Here is an 18,850-nt window from a genome sequence, read left to right on the forward strand (position 1 = left end):
GGAAGGAAGGAAGGAGGGAGGAAAGGAAGGGCGTATTAAGAAGAGTAATCAGCAGCAACATCTCAGTGACTGTGCCTGACTGCTCATACTGTCTTATCACTTACACAGAGAAGAAAAGTACAGATGTGCTCACGATGTAAAGTTTTTTGCTATATTTTTTATTGATTATCTTCTTCGGAGACGAGTGGTGAACATCACAGGACAACTCAAATGCCAGTAAATAGGAAACAGTATGGGCTTTCAGACAGTTTAACTCACTACTCTGTAACTCTCTATAACTTTGCTGGGATGTGACTGACCTCTTTCTCTCTCTGCCTCCTTCTTATTCATCATACATACCCAGGCACAAAGGCTCGTCCCACACAAACAGACCCACTACTCTTTCCCTCCCACACACAAACCATTGGTGTAATACTTGAGCAACACAATTAAGAATCAATAACAGTAATAAATGTGTGTTTATATTGCACTGAGTATATTGCACTGTCATAATGTCTGCAGGAAACTAAGCTGCAAACATCATGTAAATGATACTGAGAGGGGCTTTAAATATCAAATGGTATATATTTGTGCAAAAACAATCAGTTAATTGATAAATGTATTAATTAGCAAGTCAGTTGGAGTCCACAAGTGAGCAAAACAGCTGCTTGATAAAAGATAAACATGCTCTTATAGATTTTTACATCATATTTTAATATGATGCATTGATTTATTTGGGTTTTTGACTGATAAAGTGGACAATTTTATTCATTTTATTGATTTCTGATGTTGTGATAAACGTTGGTTGATATTATCTGACCAGTAACTAGCTAGCTTTGGCCATGACTGTAACGATTAATCGAATAAACAACAGATAAATCGACAGTAAAGCAGCCTTCATTTGCTACTTTCGCTTCATTTTCTTACAATTGTTTAGCCAGCTGGCTAAATGTTGCTAGCTGCAAGCTTCAGGCGAAAAATACACCAAGTTAGGTGACACTGCCTGGTTTGAATTAGCCGTTGGCAGTGGTCTGCAGCTCCGTCTGTGCTTTGGTGTTTTGGTGAGCTTCGTGTTTTGGCTTTTGGTGGAGCAGAGACGACGCCCGACTGCTAGCTAGCTTAGCGGTGGTTAGCTTAGCCAGCAGCCGCCGCCATTACCAGCCGACGCTAGCTAGCTATTAACGCCGCTACAGGCCTGAAGGTTTGCTGATATCATCTCAAGGGGGGCTTAATTTGACGGTTTTTGCTTTTGTTGTGGTTTCTGGGTGATCCACAGCTGCTATGTTGCCAATATTAAGTGTCTACATTTGTTTTTAATGCGACCGAAAATCAGTTGACATCGTGAAGCCAAGCGGCAGCTTTACCGCAAGCTAACGCGACAGCTTGTGGCTAGCAGTGCTCATCGCCTGCTTCCAGGGATGCTAAAGGGGACACATTTGGGATACCTGTCTGTTGACGCATATATACATGTTAAAATATAATCAATAAAATTGGCTAACATACAAAATATCAGCTAGCTAGCGTTAACGTTAGAGCAACAGTCGGCGCTAGCTCATCAAGCATTCATACTGTCTCCACCGTTCATATTGACACTCGTTTGGGATGCAGGTGCAGCTATTATCCATATTAATGAATCTGGTAACATCCCTGTGTGGTTAATGGAGGATTTAACTGCGTGTGTGTGCGAACCTTTTTGATATTGTAAACACGGGTCAACATCCCGATGCCTCTGTCGTTGAGGATGGTGAGTTTTTCTGCCAGCTTCTGCTGGCTGGGCTGGATCACTCCCCGAGACATCTTCTCGCCGTTCGGTTAAATTTTCCAAATTAAATCCAGTAAAAATATCACAAATCTCCGCGGCTTCGCGCCCGTGAAAACGAAGAAAAAAAGGGAAGCTGTGATCGGTGGCGTTATTAGATTTCGCCCATGTTGGGTTGAGATACTCGGGGACAGCAGCTTCCTGTACTCCACCCCACCGACGGTCGGTCACAGGGATGAGGAGTTGTCCTGGTTTTCACAACGAGGCTGGAGCGTGATGCGTTCAGCGACCCTCGTTTAAAGCCACTCTGACAGCCTGGTGTAACCCAGATAATCACGATTCAATATTTCCAATTACAAAAGTCAAATACAGTCTGATGACACATGTAGAGCTTTTATTGGTATGATGTTCATACTCATTGTCTTATACATAAATGAAGGCATGTTTTGCAAACTTATAACCGCTAAAACAATCTACCCTAGTGCATTTCTTAATATGGCACTAAAGGGGTACATATGAGCAGAGGTTACTCGTTATGATTATCAGAAAAAAGGCAGGATATCGGATCTGATAATTGGTCGACAGTAAGTACATACATATAGTTTATTAAATTATTATTATTATTAATGAATGATTTTCTCATCACATTAAGGAACACTTCATCCCTCAATTTATCACACACATTTAAAATCAGTACATTTGCAGATACATGGTTTAAAAATGGAAAAAAATACAAATCTGAAAAGCAACTAAGGCTGTCAGACAAATGTAGTGGAGTAAAAGGTACAATATTTGTAGAAGTATAACGTCAGAAAGATGGGAGCACTTGAGTAAAGTGCAAATACCTTACCATAGTTACTATTTTTATATTCTATAAAATACATAGAATATTGTTAAAATGATTTTTTAACAATATTCTATATATTTTTTTGTGAATGGATTTTAATAAAATACATATAAATGAATATAAGGCCACTACTAAGTAGTATAAAAAGAGTTGTTAAGGAATAAATAAACAAAAATTAACAGCATTATCAGCCACACCCTGAGCAGAGTAAAGGGAGTCGTGTGGTTAACTATTTTACCGTGAGTCAGTGAACGCCTCACATTGTTGACGCAGCTTCCGACTCAGCTGTCAGGTCGTTTAAAGCCCTGTTTGCTGCTACAGAAGCTATTAGCATATGTTTCTGACCCCTTTTTTGTAGCCTATTGTAAACACTATGCAGCTGTAATATAACGTAAACAGGCTTAAAGCAGCCAGGATCCAACTGTTTGCGTTTTCTGTAGAGATCAGAGCAGGTGGGTGCACGAAGCAGGACAAGTAAAGTGATCAAGCCTCGTGTTTTTGTTCACGATCAGGCTTTATTTAGAGGAGTTTGATGCCCTCATGCCCCCTTTTTGTATGTAGGTCAGTTGTTAAGATTAAATGCATCAAAAAGTTAAGCTTCTGCACATTTGCTCCTGAAACTGTGTAACATACTGATAGTAGATGTAAGTTTTAAAGGAGCCATACACATAACTGGGTATATACACATAGATCATCCTGCTCTGTTCAATCTATTGTGTCCACTTAAAGTCTTTGGTTTGTTCCAGCTGACTCCTGTGAACCCTGCTGGCCCGTGATGCATTCACTGTCTCAGGAGATCCAGGGCTTCTCCAAAAACCGCCTGAAGAAACAGTGCACGCGTGTTACCACGGTGACAGGCAGGAAGCTGCTGGAGAGGAGGAGTGATGGAGCGGAGGGAGACGAGCAGGTGGAGCAGGTGGAGGAGCTGGAGGAGGGAAGTGGATGTGGATTCGTAGAAGATGAAAGTCTGGACCTTCAAGTCGGTGCGGTCCGACCCTTCTTACTGCTGGGTAATACACAATACTTCATGTACAACCTGCTCTTTTACTATGATCGTTACTATCTGCTGCAAGTATTACTACAACTGCAGCTACACTCACTACTTCTTTTAACTACGACTGCAAATTAATCACTGCTGCTACTTTTACAGCTACTTACAAGTCCTCCTATCACTACTTCTATACAACCAACACCACTACAACACCTCCACAAGTACCACAAGAGTTGCTATCATCTCTACCCACTGTTCAGCTACTACAACTAGTACTATGACTATTTTTATTCCTACCAGAGGTAAAAACAGTACTTTAATAATGCGCTTACAACTTAAATGTTATAAAAGAGTATTTGACATGCATTTAATTAATTTAGTCCCTTTCAAAGTACACATTTGGCATCTTTTAGGAAAATACTCTCTCCAGAAAAATCTCTCAAACTCTCGATTTTTTAGTAAAAAAAATTCTGATATTGATAGTTATCAGCAGATATACACACACATTTTTCACATATACTGTATATTCAAAAAACTACAAGTACACAGAAGCATGCGACCATCTGAAATCTTAAATCAGCTAATGTTGAAATAAAACGTTTGATTTAAGGATTAAAAAATAAATAAATGTATAAAAGTACTTGTATCTGTGCTAAAATATTCTTGAATTATTTTTCACAGCCTTCTTCAGTGTACAGAACGTCGTTATCATGGTAATATATATAAATATATTCTTCTAATGAGTTGCTTTCCACTTCTGGCGACTACACTAACACTGCTGTTATTAAAGAACCAACAACCACTGCTGCCATTGTCTAAGAAATGATTGCAATAAACAATATTATTGTCATTTTAAGACGTGATAATAAAACAACACAATAATGCAAATCGCCTCGTTTCAAACAGCAGTGAAGGTTAAATTCTTTATTCAAATATTAAAATATCGTGAAGAAATAAAAACATAAATAAATAAAATAAAACCAAAACGACAAAAAGAATCCAGGTCAGACAAAATGATGAAGGTCGTGTGCTCGTATCAATAAGATATGTACGATACGTCGAAAGCTTCGCTGTGAGGTTGTAAATGATTGGCAGTGTGAGTTTCACAGTGTCTCAGTCACCTCAGTATTCCGGTCCACAAAGGCACCGGGTCACGGTTCTGTTCCGAATAATAAATAAATAAAATCCTAATAACGAATAAATCAATGTCATTAATTTTGAATTCGTCTCAGGGAAGCGCGGCGGTGCACCCTTCAGCTGGAGGACGCAGGGTGACACCCTCAACATGTCAGCATGTCTCCGTCCTGCTGAAGTGTCCTTGAGCCTGACATTGAATCCCCCTCTCAGCTCTGAGGTGCCGTTCGCTCCTGCAGCTCGACGCCGTGCTTTGACCTCGCTGCAGGAGAGAATCAAAGAGAGAGTTTCTCAGCAGGGATCAATAAAATATTACATCTGTTAGACTCAACAGAGGTGACTCTTTACTATACAAGCGCTCACTTCCCTGTGAAGACGCCTCACAGGATCCGCTCTGTAGTCCTTGATTTCACTGTTCAATATTTATAACGTGCTGCCATCCTCGTCTTACACCACAAGTTATTTTATACACCAGATGGAAAATTCATAAATAACAGATAAAGCATATTGTTGGTGTCTAATTGAAGCAAGGTACCGAATGAAAAATGGTCTAATTTTAAAGGAATTGCACAACATTTAGCTAAAAATCATAGAGAAGAAGCTACATGTAATCTGATAAATTACCTCCAGTGATGTCACTTAGTAGCTAAGTTGCATTGTGGGTAATGTAAGCAGCAGGCTACATGCAGTTTCCTCTGGAGTCACAAAAGTACTCCCCAAGACCTGTAAACACACTTTAATGAGTAAAATTGATGGAGTTCCCCTTTAAATATGAAGCCAGGAGACGGTTAGCTTAGCCTAGCTTAAAGGCTGGAACAGCTAGCATGGCTGAGTCCAAAGGTAACTATATCTTCCTACAGTCTTTGTGCTAAGCTAAGCTAACCTGTTGTTCGCTGTAGCTTTTATATTTACTGTACAAACTTGAGAAAGGTCTTCTCATCTAACTAAACATGAGGGACGAGCTCTTTAAGATTTAAAGGATTCAAAGGATTTATTGTAATATGCAGAAATAAACAACTTATAAATGCAAATTCAGTTCTTACTTCACTGTGTCTCTACCTTGTGTCGCCTTTTAACTATTGACCATAAACTAGAAATTAGTTTAATAAGTAATTGTTAATTGATAAAAAGAAAAAAGAATAATACATCCAAACCTCACATACATTCAGGTACTGAAAGCTCTTTTATCCTGTAGCAGTACATTTTTAAAGATTAATTCATGTTAAGTTTATTATATTACAGTTATCAAAGCCCAATATCACAAAACATGCCTCAAATTGCTGTACATAGAATAAAAACAACATTAGCAGAACACAAAAAATGTATTAAAAAAGCATTAACATCAGAATATTGCTACCTACTATACGTACAATAAAATCCTTTATTTAAAAACCTAAAACAACCTGAAGTCCACTGAGAAACATTTGACGAACACAATAATGTAATTGCAACACACACGATGAATTATTGTTGAGCTGGAGGAACATTTTCAGGGTTTTGTTGACGAACCAAACTATAATTTCACCTCTAAATATAGATTTTAAAGTCTGTTTTTTTATTAAACCTTCACTCCTGAGCCGAACAAAGATGACTGAGATGTGACTTCTGCTGTTGAGCAGATTGAATTTGGTCTGGTGTCACGCCTGCTCTGAAAGAAATCCTGGCATTCCTGCCTCTTTTCACAGATGTGTCAGTTTAAATCTTCTCCTTCGACACTGATGAGGCATACGGGCTGGAGCTGGCTTATTTCCAAAGACACTCTATCCTTTGGATTTAGATTTACTTCTCAACACCATGAATTTGGCATTATGTGAAAGTGGCCCTGGCGACTGCGAAGAGTGCAAAATATTAGGACGTTTGAAGGCAGCGAGCTGAAGTATCCTGCCTTCATATTCTGCTTCCTGCTGCCCATATGTCTCTTTTACATAATCATCCGCTCCGTCTCTTTTTAGACCTCCGCTGCCGTCTTCATCGAGACTTATTGACAAATTAAAAGTTGCTCGTTCTGTCCTCTCAGCTCACACAGAGGCTCAGGTTGCGTCTCTGTGTGGTCTTATTTCCTCCATTAGTCTTAAACCTGCTTCCTCGGCTGCGTTAGTCACTCACGCTCTCGCTGTTATGAAGGCTGTTGTCATGAAAACGCCTTTTTTCATGAAAATCATAAACTTCCCTCTCTGCGGCTGTAGATAATATTGAATGTTTATTTCAGCAGTTTTTTAAAGCCAAGCCTAGCAGTGCTGTACAAATCATCTGATTTGTTTTTTTTCTGTAGCTTTAAGCTATTTTACTGTTGGTTTCTGCTGACTGATAGCTTCTCTGCTCGGCATTGCAGCTGTTTGGGAAGTGTTTTCTGTCTGAATGTTTTCCTACTAAGTGATATACGTGCTGATATCCTGCAGCGTTTCCCTTTTACTGCTGAAGTTTAACACCTCTGTTTTTTATCTCTGTATTTATGTGAGGTCTCTGGTGATAATACACTGTTTGTTCCCTGGTTTATTTTATCAGGAATAAAGCTGCAGGAGTGACACTTTCACATTTTCCTAGCAACCGGGGTGACATCTTCAGATTCACCCACAAAACCCAAAGATATTCGACTTAAAGGGGCTCTATGTAACAACTGGAAGCAATTTCATGTATTGGTGACGTTTTAATCGACCTTATGTGTGTAGATTGTAATGTGTTGTTTTTAACGAGGCCCTCCCTGTCTCTCTCTGTTGCCTAAACAAGCCTGTGGATGTTTTGTTGAAGTTGTTTAATGCTGCTGGACTGTGGATTTCATCTCAGTTACTCTCGCTCCACTAACAGAGAGCAACAGCCGCTAACGTAAGTTTAAAAGTCTGCTAACATAAACTAAAACCAGCTTCCAGCACGACTGAGCCCCTTTAAAATGATTTAAAAACAAAGAGAAGCAGCAAATTCTTTCATTTCAGAAGCTGGAATCAGTGAACGAATGATAAATGATAAAGAAGACAGAAGATTTATAAAATATCAAAGATAAATTTTCTTTTGACCGACTATCCACACGTTATACTTTAAAGTAGGACTGTTGTGATATTCCGATATCGGCGATAATCGTGATATTTAGAAATGAAATACACATTTGATAATATCGTGTAAATAAGACGCCGCTTCTTAAATCATTTGCATGTCGTTCCGCTCGCATGTCGTGGCGTTAACGCACCTCGTAATCAAAACACAGTAAAGAAAGTTAAAGATGAATCTGAATGAGCATTATGTTTTTCATATTTTCTGGAGATACCTTGATGAGATCGTTATTATGAATTCTTGGAGCAACGATCATCTTGTAGTGACGGTCTGATATCAGGACAGCCTTATAAGTAAAAGTAAAGATAACGTAAGTAAAATATTACCTTGGTAACAATGAAAGTAACCTACACAAATAGTACTCGAGTAAAAGCCTTAAAGTATCTGATATTAAATGTACTTAAGTATCAAATTTCAAAGTAAATTAAAGCTGCAAGCAGCGATGAACGGGCCCTCGCCGCCCCACGTACGTCGGGCCGTGCCGCCGTCGGAGGGCAGACGCAGAGGGCAAGTTTGTCCACTATGTGGCCCTAGAGCTCACCCATCAATCATATGTCATGTTGTAGTGTATGATTTGGAGAAAACAGCCTGTGAATGTCATTTAAATTGGATGATGTTTGTCGTCACAGCACATAGCTGAGTGAAAGATGGCGCCTCAGTAAGCTTCTGTCAGAAATGTATGTATGTGTTATGTGTGAGAGAAAGTGTGTGTGTGTGTGTCATTTGGTTTCACTTCTGTTTTGTTGTGCTTGCTTTTATTGTGTGAAGCTCTTTGTGCTACATTGTATTTGTATTAAATGTGCGATATAAATGACGTCTGATTGATTGATATCAGGCTGACCCACAACACAACGTAGCCACCTAGTGGACAGTTTGTGTCCAACACACACCACACATTGACATGGCTCTTGCAGTGGCCAAGCATTGAAAGTTCAGACTGTCATGCCCACCAGGAATAACGTAGGCGAAAGCTTTTAACAACTTTTCATCATCAAGGTATGAGGATGAGTCTTAGTGACTGTGAAGTCTGTGGCGTTAAATCTGTAGGGCAAGTTAATTAAAGTACGAGCCATGGAAATGGGTGGAAATGGCGGCAACATCTCAACTTTGAACCAAAATGGCAAACTTCCCATTGGACTGAGGTTATGGGTCCAAGAGGCTTTTTTGTGCGTTTGGTCACAATACTTATGCGTGCCGAAATTCGTTAGTGTATGTGCATGTAGGAGGCGGGGCTTCAAGTTTGACAAAATGGCCGCTGTGAACCAAAGTGGCTGACTTCCTGTTGGACTGAGGGTTTCGGTGCCGAGGGGTATTTTGTGCGTCTGGTCATGATACATATGTTTATCGGAGGCAAAAGCTTTTGACGAGGTGCCATCATCAAGGTCTGAAGATGATATTTAGTGAGTGTGAAGTCTGTAGCGTTAAATCTGTAGGACTAGTGAAATAAAGTACGAGGCGTAGAAATGAAAAAAACTTAATGGGAAAAGCCATAAGGGGGCGTTAGGGGGCGCTACTGAGCTATCGTGCTGCACATGAGGGCAGTTGTAGTATCGAATTAACGTACTCATGTGTAACGAGCTACGGGCCAAATCTGGTGACCCATGACTCATGCAGCCAGTGTAGTTACATGATCCCACACTGATTTTGAGTCAATTGATCACATGACCTGGGAGCTATTGAGCTAAAATGCTAATATTTGCTAAAAATGCTAATATTTGCTAATAAAAATTAATAAAAAATATGTAGAGATGTAAAATGTCCTTGCAGTCCACGCACATTGGGGCATGGTGCTGTCGCGGCTTGGTCATGCAACAACTTCCATTGAGGAATCAAAAGTCAAGGCAGTCAAGCTGTTCTTTCGTCATTCAGCAATAAAAGCGCCCCCTATAGGTCGATTTGCACCAAATTTTTCACAAAGCATTATCGGGCCATGTAACACAATGAGAAAAACTTTAGTGTTAATGGGACTGTATTTCATCAAGGTATGGAAGACTGTCTGTCTGACACAATGTGTTTCATATTTGGGGTGTTCTTTGGACTATCACAATTATTTTAATAAGTTTTTGTCAGGAGGGTCCACAGATGCTGTGTGCAAAGACATTTGGCGAGCTAGCGAACAAAGAATTAGATTAAAATAACTTAATTTTAATTGTCTCTGATGCTGCATGCCATCTTGAAAGTTACTTAACTTTAGGTAAAAAAAGTACAGTACAAGTACCTCAAAATTGTACTTGTGTAGAGTAGTTGAGTAAATGTACTTATTATTTGTCAACTATTAAATTAAAGGGCGACTATTTTATAGTCTAAATTCTCTGATCCAGCTTCTTAATGTGAACATTTTCTTGTTTCTTTCTGAACAAAACGAGACATTTGAGGACGTCATCTTGGGATCTGAGAGACACTGATTGGTGTCAGAAAATGCCAAACAGCTAATTGATTAATCGAGGAACTAATTGGCAGATTAATCAACGATGAACATAATCAGCGGCCGCAGCCTTGCAGCATTTTATAACCGAGCCGTTACTGTCAGCCTGCAGGGAGCTTTTTTTATTTTTTAGACAGATAAGTTTTGGTAAGCAGAGTCATGCCCTCCTGTCTGTCTTCTCATCGAGTTGTTTCTGCCTCCTCAGCCTCTCAGGATGCAGCCCACGACATTGACACCCTGCAGAGATATAAGGTCAGTACAGAGGGATCAATACAGCGGGCATGCCCTTGCCTTGTTGTGATCGCATGTGTAGTGACATGAGATTAGAGGCGGCCGTGGTCGTGTGCTCTCCTGCGGGTTCTGCGACAAGCAGCCGATGGCCACGGGAGCTTCATGACTCATGCAGTGACAGTTTAGCTCAGCAGAGGGAGTAAATGATTACAGTAAGTCTCGGAGAAATGTGACTACTCCTCTCTGCAGTGGCTGCTCCCAGGCACCGGCATATTGCTGCCTGTGCAGTCTCAGGATGATGAATAGGAGAGATTACAAATACCTTCACTTCCTGTTCCTGGGATGAAACCTTTTGACTGCATAGTAACCAAATCAACCAGGGTTTAACAGACAGCTATTAAAAGCTCAGGAGACAAAGGGCAGTTAATAAAAGGGTCTGTTCTTAGCGGCAGAACATTTAATAAACATGAACAGTTATCTCAATAAAAAGACCAGAAGGTTAGCTGTGTTTACGTGGAGCCTTGTGTTCTGATTATAATCGGTTTAAAAGCCCAAAAAAGAATAAAAATAAAAACGGTCCTGATCCTGATTATTCTCTGGCTGCGTTCATGACCGCCGTCTTGACGTAAATGCGAGGTGATGTACGAGAACTTAACACAGACGACCGTAGATATCCATCTTCAGGACAGCGAGCTGATCAAACAATGTCTGACGAGGAAGACGAATGACGTAACATCGATTTTGTGCACGTCACACAGCTGCATGTAAACACCACACTATATAAATCCAATCCAATGTCAACAGTTTCAATCATGTTTCTCAGACTTTTTCTTTATCATATTGTGGATGTGATGTACATCTGGATATACAGTATATCACCTTGTTACAGTGATTATAATATTGTCAGGGGTAACATCTGAGTTAATCTGCCTCTGCTGAATGCAGCTTCTCTATCGAATCTTCAGTAACCATTGAAAAGAGCAACAAAAATATCACTTTTATTTCAGCAGGTGGACCCAAATTACATCATCAATCATGATATTTGTTTTGTTTCTCTGACTAATCGCTACGTAATTCAATTTGAGGACACACCTGCGAAAACATGGCAGAGAATGATGAGAAACACGAGGGCGTTACAGTCCTCAAGCTATGTCTGTGTTTGAACTGTTGATATAAGACATTTTATTACTTTTAGGTTGTAATTTTAACATCTAGTTCTTTTTTTTTTTTACAAACGATGAAAGAAAATTGTTACTGTCAAACCACTTAGATATCATATGAATGAACATGTAACCAGGATTTTACCGAATCTTGATCATAACAGGATAATAGTGTACTTTTAAAAACACTAAATGAGTTATTAAATACACTTTATTAAATCCTGTGTTATTTTTAAACACAAAATAGTGACTCGAGCTGCAAGGCAGTACTTCAAGCTGTAAAAATAGACATAAATCTTTAAATAAATCTCAATAATATGTAGTTTCTATAGTTTTTTTATACAGCTGGTCACGTAAACAAATGTTAATCGAACATGAGGCAGTGCATTTGTCGGGGACTATTTTCACCGGCGGATGAATCCACATTTGGTGCTCTACTGAGTTTGTTTTGCTTTGGATATCACACATTAATTCTCTGCTGGTTTTGGTCCTTTCACTGGATTTGTTTACTGTAAGAATAAATAAAGAACATCACTATCATCCTTTAAGTTGTACATAAAGTTTGCAGGATGTTACATCAGTCTAAAAGCAGGACATGATGCTGAGATGTAAAGCAGGAGATAATTTAGCCCCCTGAGCTAAATTAGACGGAGAGAAGACAGACACTGTAAAATGAATTGGAGCCATCTGTCTTCTGTCCCGTCTCCCCCGTCTCTCCCTCTTTCTCCTCTTCATCTATCTCCCCCCTTCTCTGTCTTCCTCCCCCCCTCGCTCAGTCACATTCAGGTTGGTGTCATGTCATCAATATGGCTGACAGAATATCTCTCTCCGAGCAAAAACAGTCGTTAAAGACCAGTCAACGCTCCGGGGTCATTTGCTCAAGGAGTCTCATGTGTCTTTCCTGCCTGTCAGGTGTCTCATGTGCTGAACGTGGCCTACGGAGTCTCCAACCTGCTCCCAGATCAGCTGGTTTACAAGACGCTGCAGATCCTGGACCTCCCGGAGACCGACATCACGTCATATTTTGAGGAATGCAGCTGCTTCATAGATCAGGCCCGGGAACAGGTACACACACACACACACACACACACACACACACACACACACACACACACTGACAGATGTGAAGTAAACCATTTTAAACTCAGGTAATGAAGCAGTAATTTCATTTTAAGGTCCAGTCTATTGGATTTAGTGGCATCTAGCAGTGAGGTTTCCAGATTGCAACCAACTGAACACCCCTCATCTCACCCTTATGGGTTTGGTTTGTCCATCCTGGGATACTGTAGAAACATTTTGGACCCGTTTCTTATATAAATATACACAAAAACACACTTTGTACATGTACTTTTTACATTTCTGCCCCTTATTCCCCCAAAATCTGACTCACTGGACGTTTACCTGTTAAAAATGTACCTACAACTTTCAAAGTAAAAGCCTTTTGGACGTATTAATTAGCTTGAACTTTGAACTTCTTTAAGTCTTTATAATATATGTTATTGGATTAATATACATAAATCTGATAAATACATTTTGACCGTTAAAAACACTGTTTTAGTTTGGCAGTTTAATTAATTGTACAACAATTGATAATATTTTATGTGTCTGTTATAAGTTTTTAATCCGCCTAAATATTCAGTAAGTACGAGAGCCTGACTGATAAATCGGTTGGCCAATATTATCGACCAGTATCGGCCTATCACAGATATATTGGCATCGACCTGTATGTTGTTGACACAGCCGATATGTAAAACAAAGATGTTGTACTGTCTAAAGAGCACTCATGTCTTTGTAGACAATAAAAGTTTATTGTTATCTGTGGCTTAGCTGTCTACGACGGGAGAAACGACTGGTTTGCCGTACCCAGCAATATGTCAAGATATGTCAGATAATTGCAGAATTAGCCGTTGTAAGAGTTGAATGGTGCTTTGTGCTACTACTGCAGCAACCCGTTGGGAAGTTTAACATCACTGCTTAAAATTGTAATCAGTAGAAAGTAAGTAAAATAATCCAGTACAAGTACCTTAAACTCTACTTCAGTGCATGTGCTTCGTCGTCTTCCCCCTCCGACAGACACACACAGGAGACGCAGTAAAGTTTCATGGTTTGAGCGGATAAAAAATGCATCGAATCTGTTAAAATATTTCTGTATCTGCTTCCTCTCAGGAGGCTAAAAACGGCGTCTTTTATATCTGTCGGCTAATTTAACATGTCAGTGTGCACACAAAGCTATTCAGCCGCCTCGCTGTGATGTATTTACGCGCAGCTACGGCCGTCTGTTATCTGCAGCTCGGCACAAAGACGAGGTGGGTGTTCAGCATACGTATCAAAAGACCACGCTGGGGTCATTTAATGGAGAAAAGTCAAAATCGTCTCCGCTTAAAACTTAATTTTTCCGTCAGTCATTTCGCGTTTCTGCATGTGGTGCTGTTTCCTGGAAGAGAATTACATTTCTTCCTGTGTGTGTGTGTGTGTGTGTGTGTGTGTGTGTGTGTGTGTGGGGAGATTGACCGTAAGCAGAACATAATGTGATGTGAGCACTGATATGAAAACGCTCAACTCCAGCGCAATGAAATCACAGAAAAACAAGAAACTCTGACAAAACCAAATTAAGTCTCCATGTTCGCTGTGATGGATTATCTTGCTCAGGCAATTTTCAGTCTGCAGAAGTTTTTCTGTTGTTTGTGCTTTCTAGAGAAAACAAAGCATATATATGTAACTTTAGTGACTGCAGACACCGGTAAATATAATATACAGCAGCGGAGAAAACCGCTCTTGATTGATAGAAACTTATAAAAGACTGATGGCCTCTCTGTGTGGGCGTTATTTGATTGTTTTTCACCCAGAGGAGCAGCTTGATTGGGTTATGTTTTGAAATGAAAGCACAGATATAACAGTGATAACATGTCAATTACAGCAACCCAACCTGCACGTGTGTGCAGCCAAAGCTAATTTAAATGTCCCGTCCCTCAGTGAGTATTGATTGACATGTAAATTATAAAAAAAATAAAATAAAATTGTGCTTACAGTTTCTGTTCCGCTCCGTCTGAGGCAGGAGAGAGACTTTATTCTGTGACGGGAGGCTCGGCGTTGAATAAAAGAGACAAATGTGTCAATATGCTGAGCTTCAGAACGGCGCCGTGGGCCTGCACGCATTGTCTAAAGATGTGGCTGGAATTTAAAAAATTCATTTCTAGCCAGGCACTCTAGGCACTAAAATAATTACATCAACATTAATATTAATCATATCACAAATTTTGACACACACACACACAGACTCACACAGATTTATTCCGTCTCAACTTGCCCTCCGTGCTCCGTCTGATGCTGCTCTCAGAGACGCTGGAAAGTCGGAAATTAGAGATTTTCATGAGGACAAATGCGGCGAAAACTGTGATTTTTAACAATAGATCTGATTGCATGTCCGTGTTTTCCAGTTAGAACATGTTCCTGATTTCTAAATGTCAAACTAGAATGGCACTGAGTAGAGCGCATACCTCTGCCAGGGCCCAACAGCCCTCTTTAATTCAGACAAGCCAGCATCAACCAGAAAATCAGCAGATTTAGGATCAATACGCCTGATTTTCGTCATCATTCCCTGAGAAATTAACGAAAATGTAGCAAAATGCCGTATCACGCAATGCTAAAGAAGGTGAGAAATAATAATCCTGGATCCATTACTTGATCTGGATCCACACCAACAGTTCATGGTGTTTAGACCCGTCCTCCATCCAAGTTTCATAGAAATCCATTGAGTAGTTTTTGTGTAATCCTGAGTAGTAATCCTCCCGATGAGTCACTGAGTACTCATCGGTATCTGGCCACGTTTCAAGATATCAGCCTCTGACACTGAGCTGCTGTGTTACCTGTGAATTTCTCCCAAGAGGGATCAATAAAGGAACATCTTATCTTTCACTTCTGCCACAACCTCCGTACAGAAAGATGAATGATGTTGAATATTTTAAATCTCACTTTTTTATGTTCTGTGCAGCGCAGACAGGTGTGTCAAACCTCAGCATACAACACTGACTGCAGCTGAGAAGAGAAATATGTGCCTTTCCTTTCAGAGTGACGACTTTAAAATCCAGCAGAAACCTGTTATAAACCTCCGACTTTGACCTGTTTGCCTTCTTAACCTCACTGTTTTTCTCTTCCTGTAGGACGGCGTGGTGTTGGTCCACTGTAATGCAGGCGTGTCACGCGCTTCCTCCATCGTGATTGGATACCTGATGCTGAGGGAGGGGCTGTCGTTTGACGACGCGTACAGCCAGGTGAAGCTGGCGAGGCCCTCGACTCGGCCCAACCCCGGCTTCTATCAACAGCTACAGAGCTACAAACCTTAAAGCTGCAATACTTGACTTTATTTGTCTCTTTGAAAACTACAACTGTGGTGAACTTATTAGTAAAGTGTTTACAAATCCAGCTTCAGGCTCTGCTTTGGTCTCCACCATCTCCTGAAGGAATCACATGGATCTCTACCTGCCTGAGACGTTCGCCAGATAGTCGTTCACTTTCATTGTCGGCCATTTTGTATTGAGCAGCTAGTGTTTACACCAAAAACATCCGCCCTCTGCCAAATAGGGAAAATTACGAGCCGTAAAAACCAAAACAATGAGCTGAAAGGCGCTTAAAGGCTCTGCAGAGCTGAGGAAAACTGCAGTATTGGTAATAATTCAGATTCAAACAAACTTTATTGACATGACGTTAAGGCCAAAGCTAAATGACATGTTATTGATTTCATTTTACAAAAGAAAACTAATTAGATCACAAGAAAAACTCAAAATCTTGATATTTTCTTTTTCTACTGTCAAGAAACGCCTCCTTTTTAAAATTATGTTTAATTAATCACTTAGAAACATCTGGTGCAGTTTGTTTTTGTGACAATAGTCAAAATATTTCACAGCTAATTCTGCTCTTTAACTTCTCACCTCACATAGATGAGGAGGATTGTGAGGATCGGGGAGATGGATAAACCCCAGGATATATATATTATTTATTTTTCCAAAGAAACCCTCTCAGATCTTTGTATTTCTTGCAGCGTAATAAGAAGTGAGGTTCTGAAGTGAAGACAGCCTGTTCTCCTTCCTGTTTCTGCAGCCAGGTTGTGTTCGCTCGGTCTGTACGTCGTCAGTGTTTTCCTGACTCTCACGAGTCTCGGCGGTCAGGTACTCTGCCACAACGCTCTCTCTGTTTAGTGTCCTGAAGTCCTGCAGTGTGTGGGCAGAGCTTCGGGACCAGCTGGCAGAGACAAATCTTTATCTTTGTTCAGGGGCCTCGTAATGGTAGAACGGGGGGTCACTAGATAAGCGATGTTTATTAAATTAGATCACTCGCTTTTGAATTTTAATTATTGGAGTGTATGGGCCGCGTTCTGCCCTGCATGTGTTATTAGTCGTGTGTCTGTGAACTCTGCAGGGCTTCTTTGCTCCTTCTTGACTAGTTAGTGGACTCCACACGTCACTGCCATAACATTTTATAGGATTTAGAGCCAGGTTTTTCCTGATTTTTACCCCTACCCCTCGTTTTTTGCCCCTCAAGACAGAGTTGGAGTGGTTGATATCTCCCCCTGTGAAATGGGACAACCCTTCAAGACCCTCGATCATCATCAGTAGACGTCGATGGGGTTTATGTAAACAGACGTGACCGGACATTTCCAATACACGTCTTCAGTCGTGGTGATTTCTCTTGCCTTACTCTAATCCTGGTATTATCGCAATGCCATTAACGGCTCATCTGATGGAGGCAGAAAAGCATGGCCGTCGCAGTTTGTTGAGAACTTCACGCAATCGATCAAATCATCAAATAAAACAGGACACCGCTTCATTACCTGGCCACTAGCAGGTGTCTTATAGGCTTTAACATTAGCCCCTGCCAGTCTGCACTGATATTAGAGGAGCGGCTCAGAGTTCAGACTCTTCACTGCCGGACTTTAGTTTAAATTTATTGGGCTTAGTTGGAGGGGCAGGAGGTGAATTGCGATTGGGCCTTCGTCTTTTTTTTGTATGTTCAATTTTTAAAGTTTAACAGCAGGTCGAGTTCAACATTTTGGTCATTATGGAAACATCTTTTCAGTTAGTGCCCAAGTTTGACTGAACTTGTGGAGGATGTCTGCAGGTCAATTCTCTGTGGATTCATCACATTTTACATTTAACTTATTGTTAAAGGTGCTCTTTGTAAGAAAAGTTGATTTTTCTAGACTCACTCCCAACTTTTCTTACAAAGAGCACCTTTAACAATCGATCATAAGATACATTTAATACAAGATTATTGATTCGTGATGCTTTCAAGATCTACAAATCTCTTCTTCAACTTGAGAAGAATCCTTAAAAGACTACAACACCCACAATTCAGCTTCATGCGAAAAGCTGTTGGGCTTCATGCTGCATTCATGCGCTCCTCTGATTGTCCCACTTCCCCAGTTCGGAGTCGTTAAGTCGTTCTTCTGACCTCTGTGTCTTCGTGTTGCGTCAAGTCTGAATGTGGGAGAAACACGGACAATGTTTATGAATTTTATCTTGTAAGCCATGAAATATATTTAACAAATATGCATATTACCATTAACCCAAAGTTTACTTTCATCTGCCATGTTTCAGCGTCATTTGACGCCCACCCTGCGACTTTTTTACCCACTTTTTCGACTTTTTGCTTTGACTTGAGGGCGTTTCCAATGTTCTCAGTTGGAAATAAATTTTTCCGGTTATACCGACATTACACCACATGAACACACTGTAAGGTTGGCTTGTCCTTCACCTATAAGTAACAATTTTGAAAATTGCTTCTTTTTTGCGTAAAGTTTAAAATGTTTTCTTTTCCAAAATAATAATTATGTTAATGGTGAATCTCAACAAATTGCAGGAGGAAGATTTTTGTCTTTTTAATGTCTCGCTCAACATTTTGATTTGTTTTGATGTTCTTCTGCGGTTGGAGCTGCTCAGTTGTCATGCAGAAGGTTACGTGTGATGAATAACATCTTATTTCTGTGTGCCGTATGTACGTTCAAGCACCGGCACAATATGTATGCATGTGTTGTCATTTCTTCAATCCTTTTGACTAAAAATAGAAAAGAAAGTGTAAACCTGTGTCTGCCTCTTCTTCCTCCACAGCAAAAGCTTTGTTAACAAACTGATTTCCTGTTACATTTGTTCATTTTGGAGCCACTTTCTTCGCGGTATAGATTGTTTCCTAATTAAAGACGCACCAGTTTTTTTTTTCCTGAGGTACGACTCGATTTCTTTCTTCTTTTTCGCTGCACAAACACATACACCATCAATTACAATGA

General features: G+C 40.2%; 2 protein-coding genes across 11 annotated transcripts in view; one reads left to right on the forward strand and one right to left on the reverse strand.

Annotated features, from left to right (window-relative positions):
- nckap1 (NCK-associated protein 1) overlaps positions 1-1,983 on the reverse strand; it is a 35,332-nt gene extending 33,349 nt beyond the window's left edge. For all 8 annotated transcript variants that reach the window (XM_084375844.1, XM_084375841.1, XM_084375843.1 and 5 more), the window contains exon 1: positions 1,669-1,983. In XM_084375844.1, the coding sequence (XP_084231970.1) occupies positions 1,669-1,776 (108 nt within the window). In that variant the 5' untranslated portion in view covers positions 1,777-1,983. The remainder of the gene's footprint in view (positions 1-1,668) is intronic.
- LOC311270729 (dual specificity protein phosphatase 19-like) lies at positions 985-18,646 on the forward strand. Of its 3 annotated transcripts, none has more exons than XM_084375847.1 (5): positions 985-1,180; positions 3,332-3,595; positions 10,386-10,432; positions 12,484-12,636; positions 15,732-18,646. In XM_084375847.1, exons 2-5 carry the CDS (start codon positions 3,361-3,363, stop codon positions 15,912-15,914), a joined length of 618 nt encoding a protein of 205 aa, XP_084231973.1. In that variant the 5' UTR covers positions 985-1,180; positions 3,332-3,360; the 3' UTR covers positions 15,915-18,646. The 3 variants fall into 3 exon arrangements, with proteins under 3 accessions (XP_084231973.1, XP_084231972.1, XP_084231974.1); XM_084375846.1 differs by lacking the exon at positions 985-1,180 and adding an exon at positions 2,860-3,037; XM_084375848.1 differs by lacking the exon at positions 985-1,180 and adding an exon at positions 3,066-3,229.
- Positions 18,647-18,850: the final 204 nt, after the last annotated feature.

The sequence above is a fragment of the Pagrus pagrus genome (genome assembly GCF_965226575.1).
Source record: "Pagrus pagrus genome assembly, chromosome: 15".
Classification (NCBI taxonomy): domain Eukaryota; kingdom Metazoa; phylum Chordata; class Actinopteri; order Spariformes; family Sparidae; genus Pagrus; species Pagrus pagrus.

Coding starts and splice junctions, on each gene's coding strand:
- LOC311270729 (XM_084375847.1), top strand. CDS start 3,361: ATGCATTCACTGTCTCAGGAGATCCAGGGCTTCTCCAAAAACCGCCTG. Junction 3,596..10,385: donor CCGACCCTTCTTACTGCTGG/GTAATACACAAT, acceptor CTGCCTCCTCAG/CCTCTCAGGATGCAGCCCAC. Junction 12,637..15,731: donor TAGATCAGGCCCGGGAACAG/GTACACACACAC, acceptor CTCTTCCTGTAG/GACGGCGTGGTGTTGGTCCA.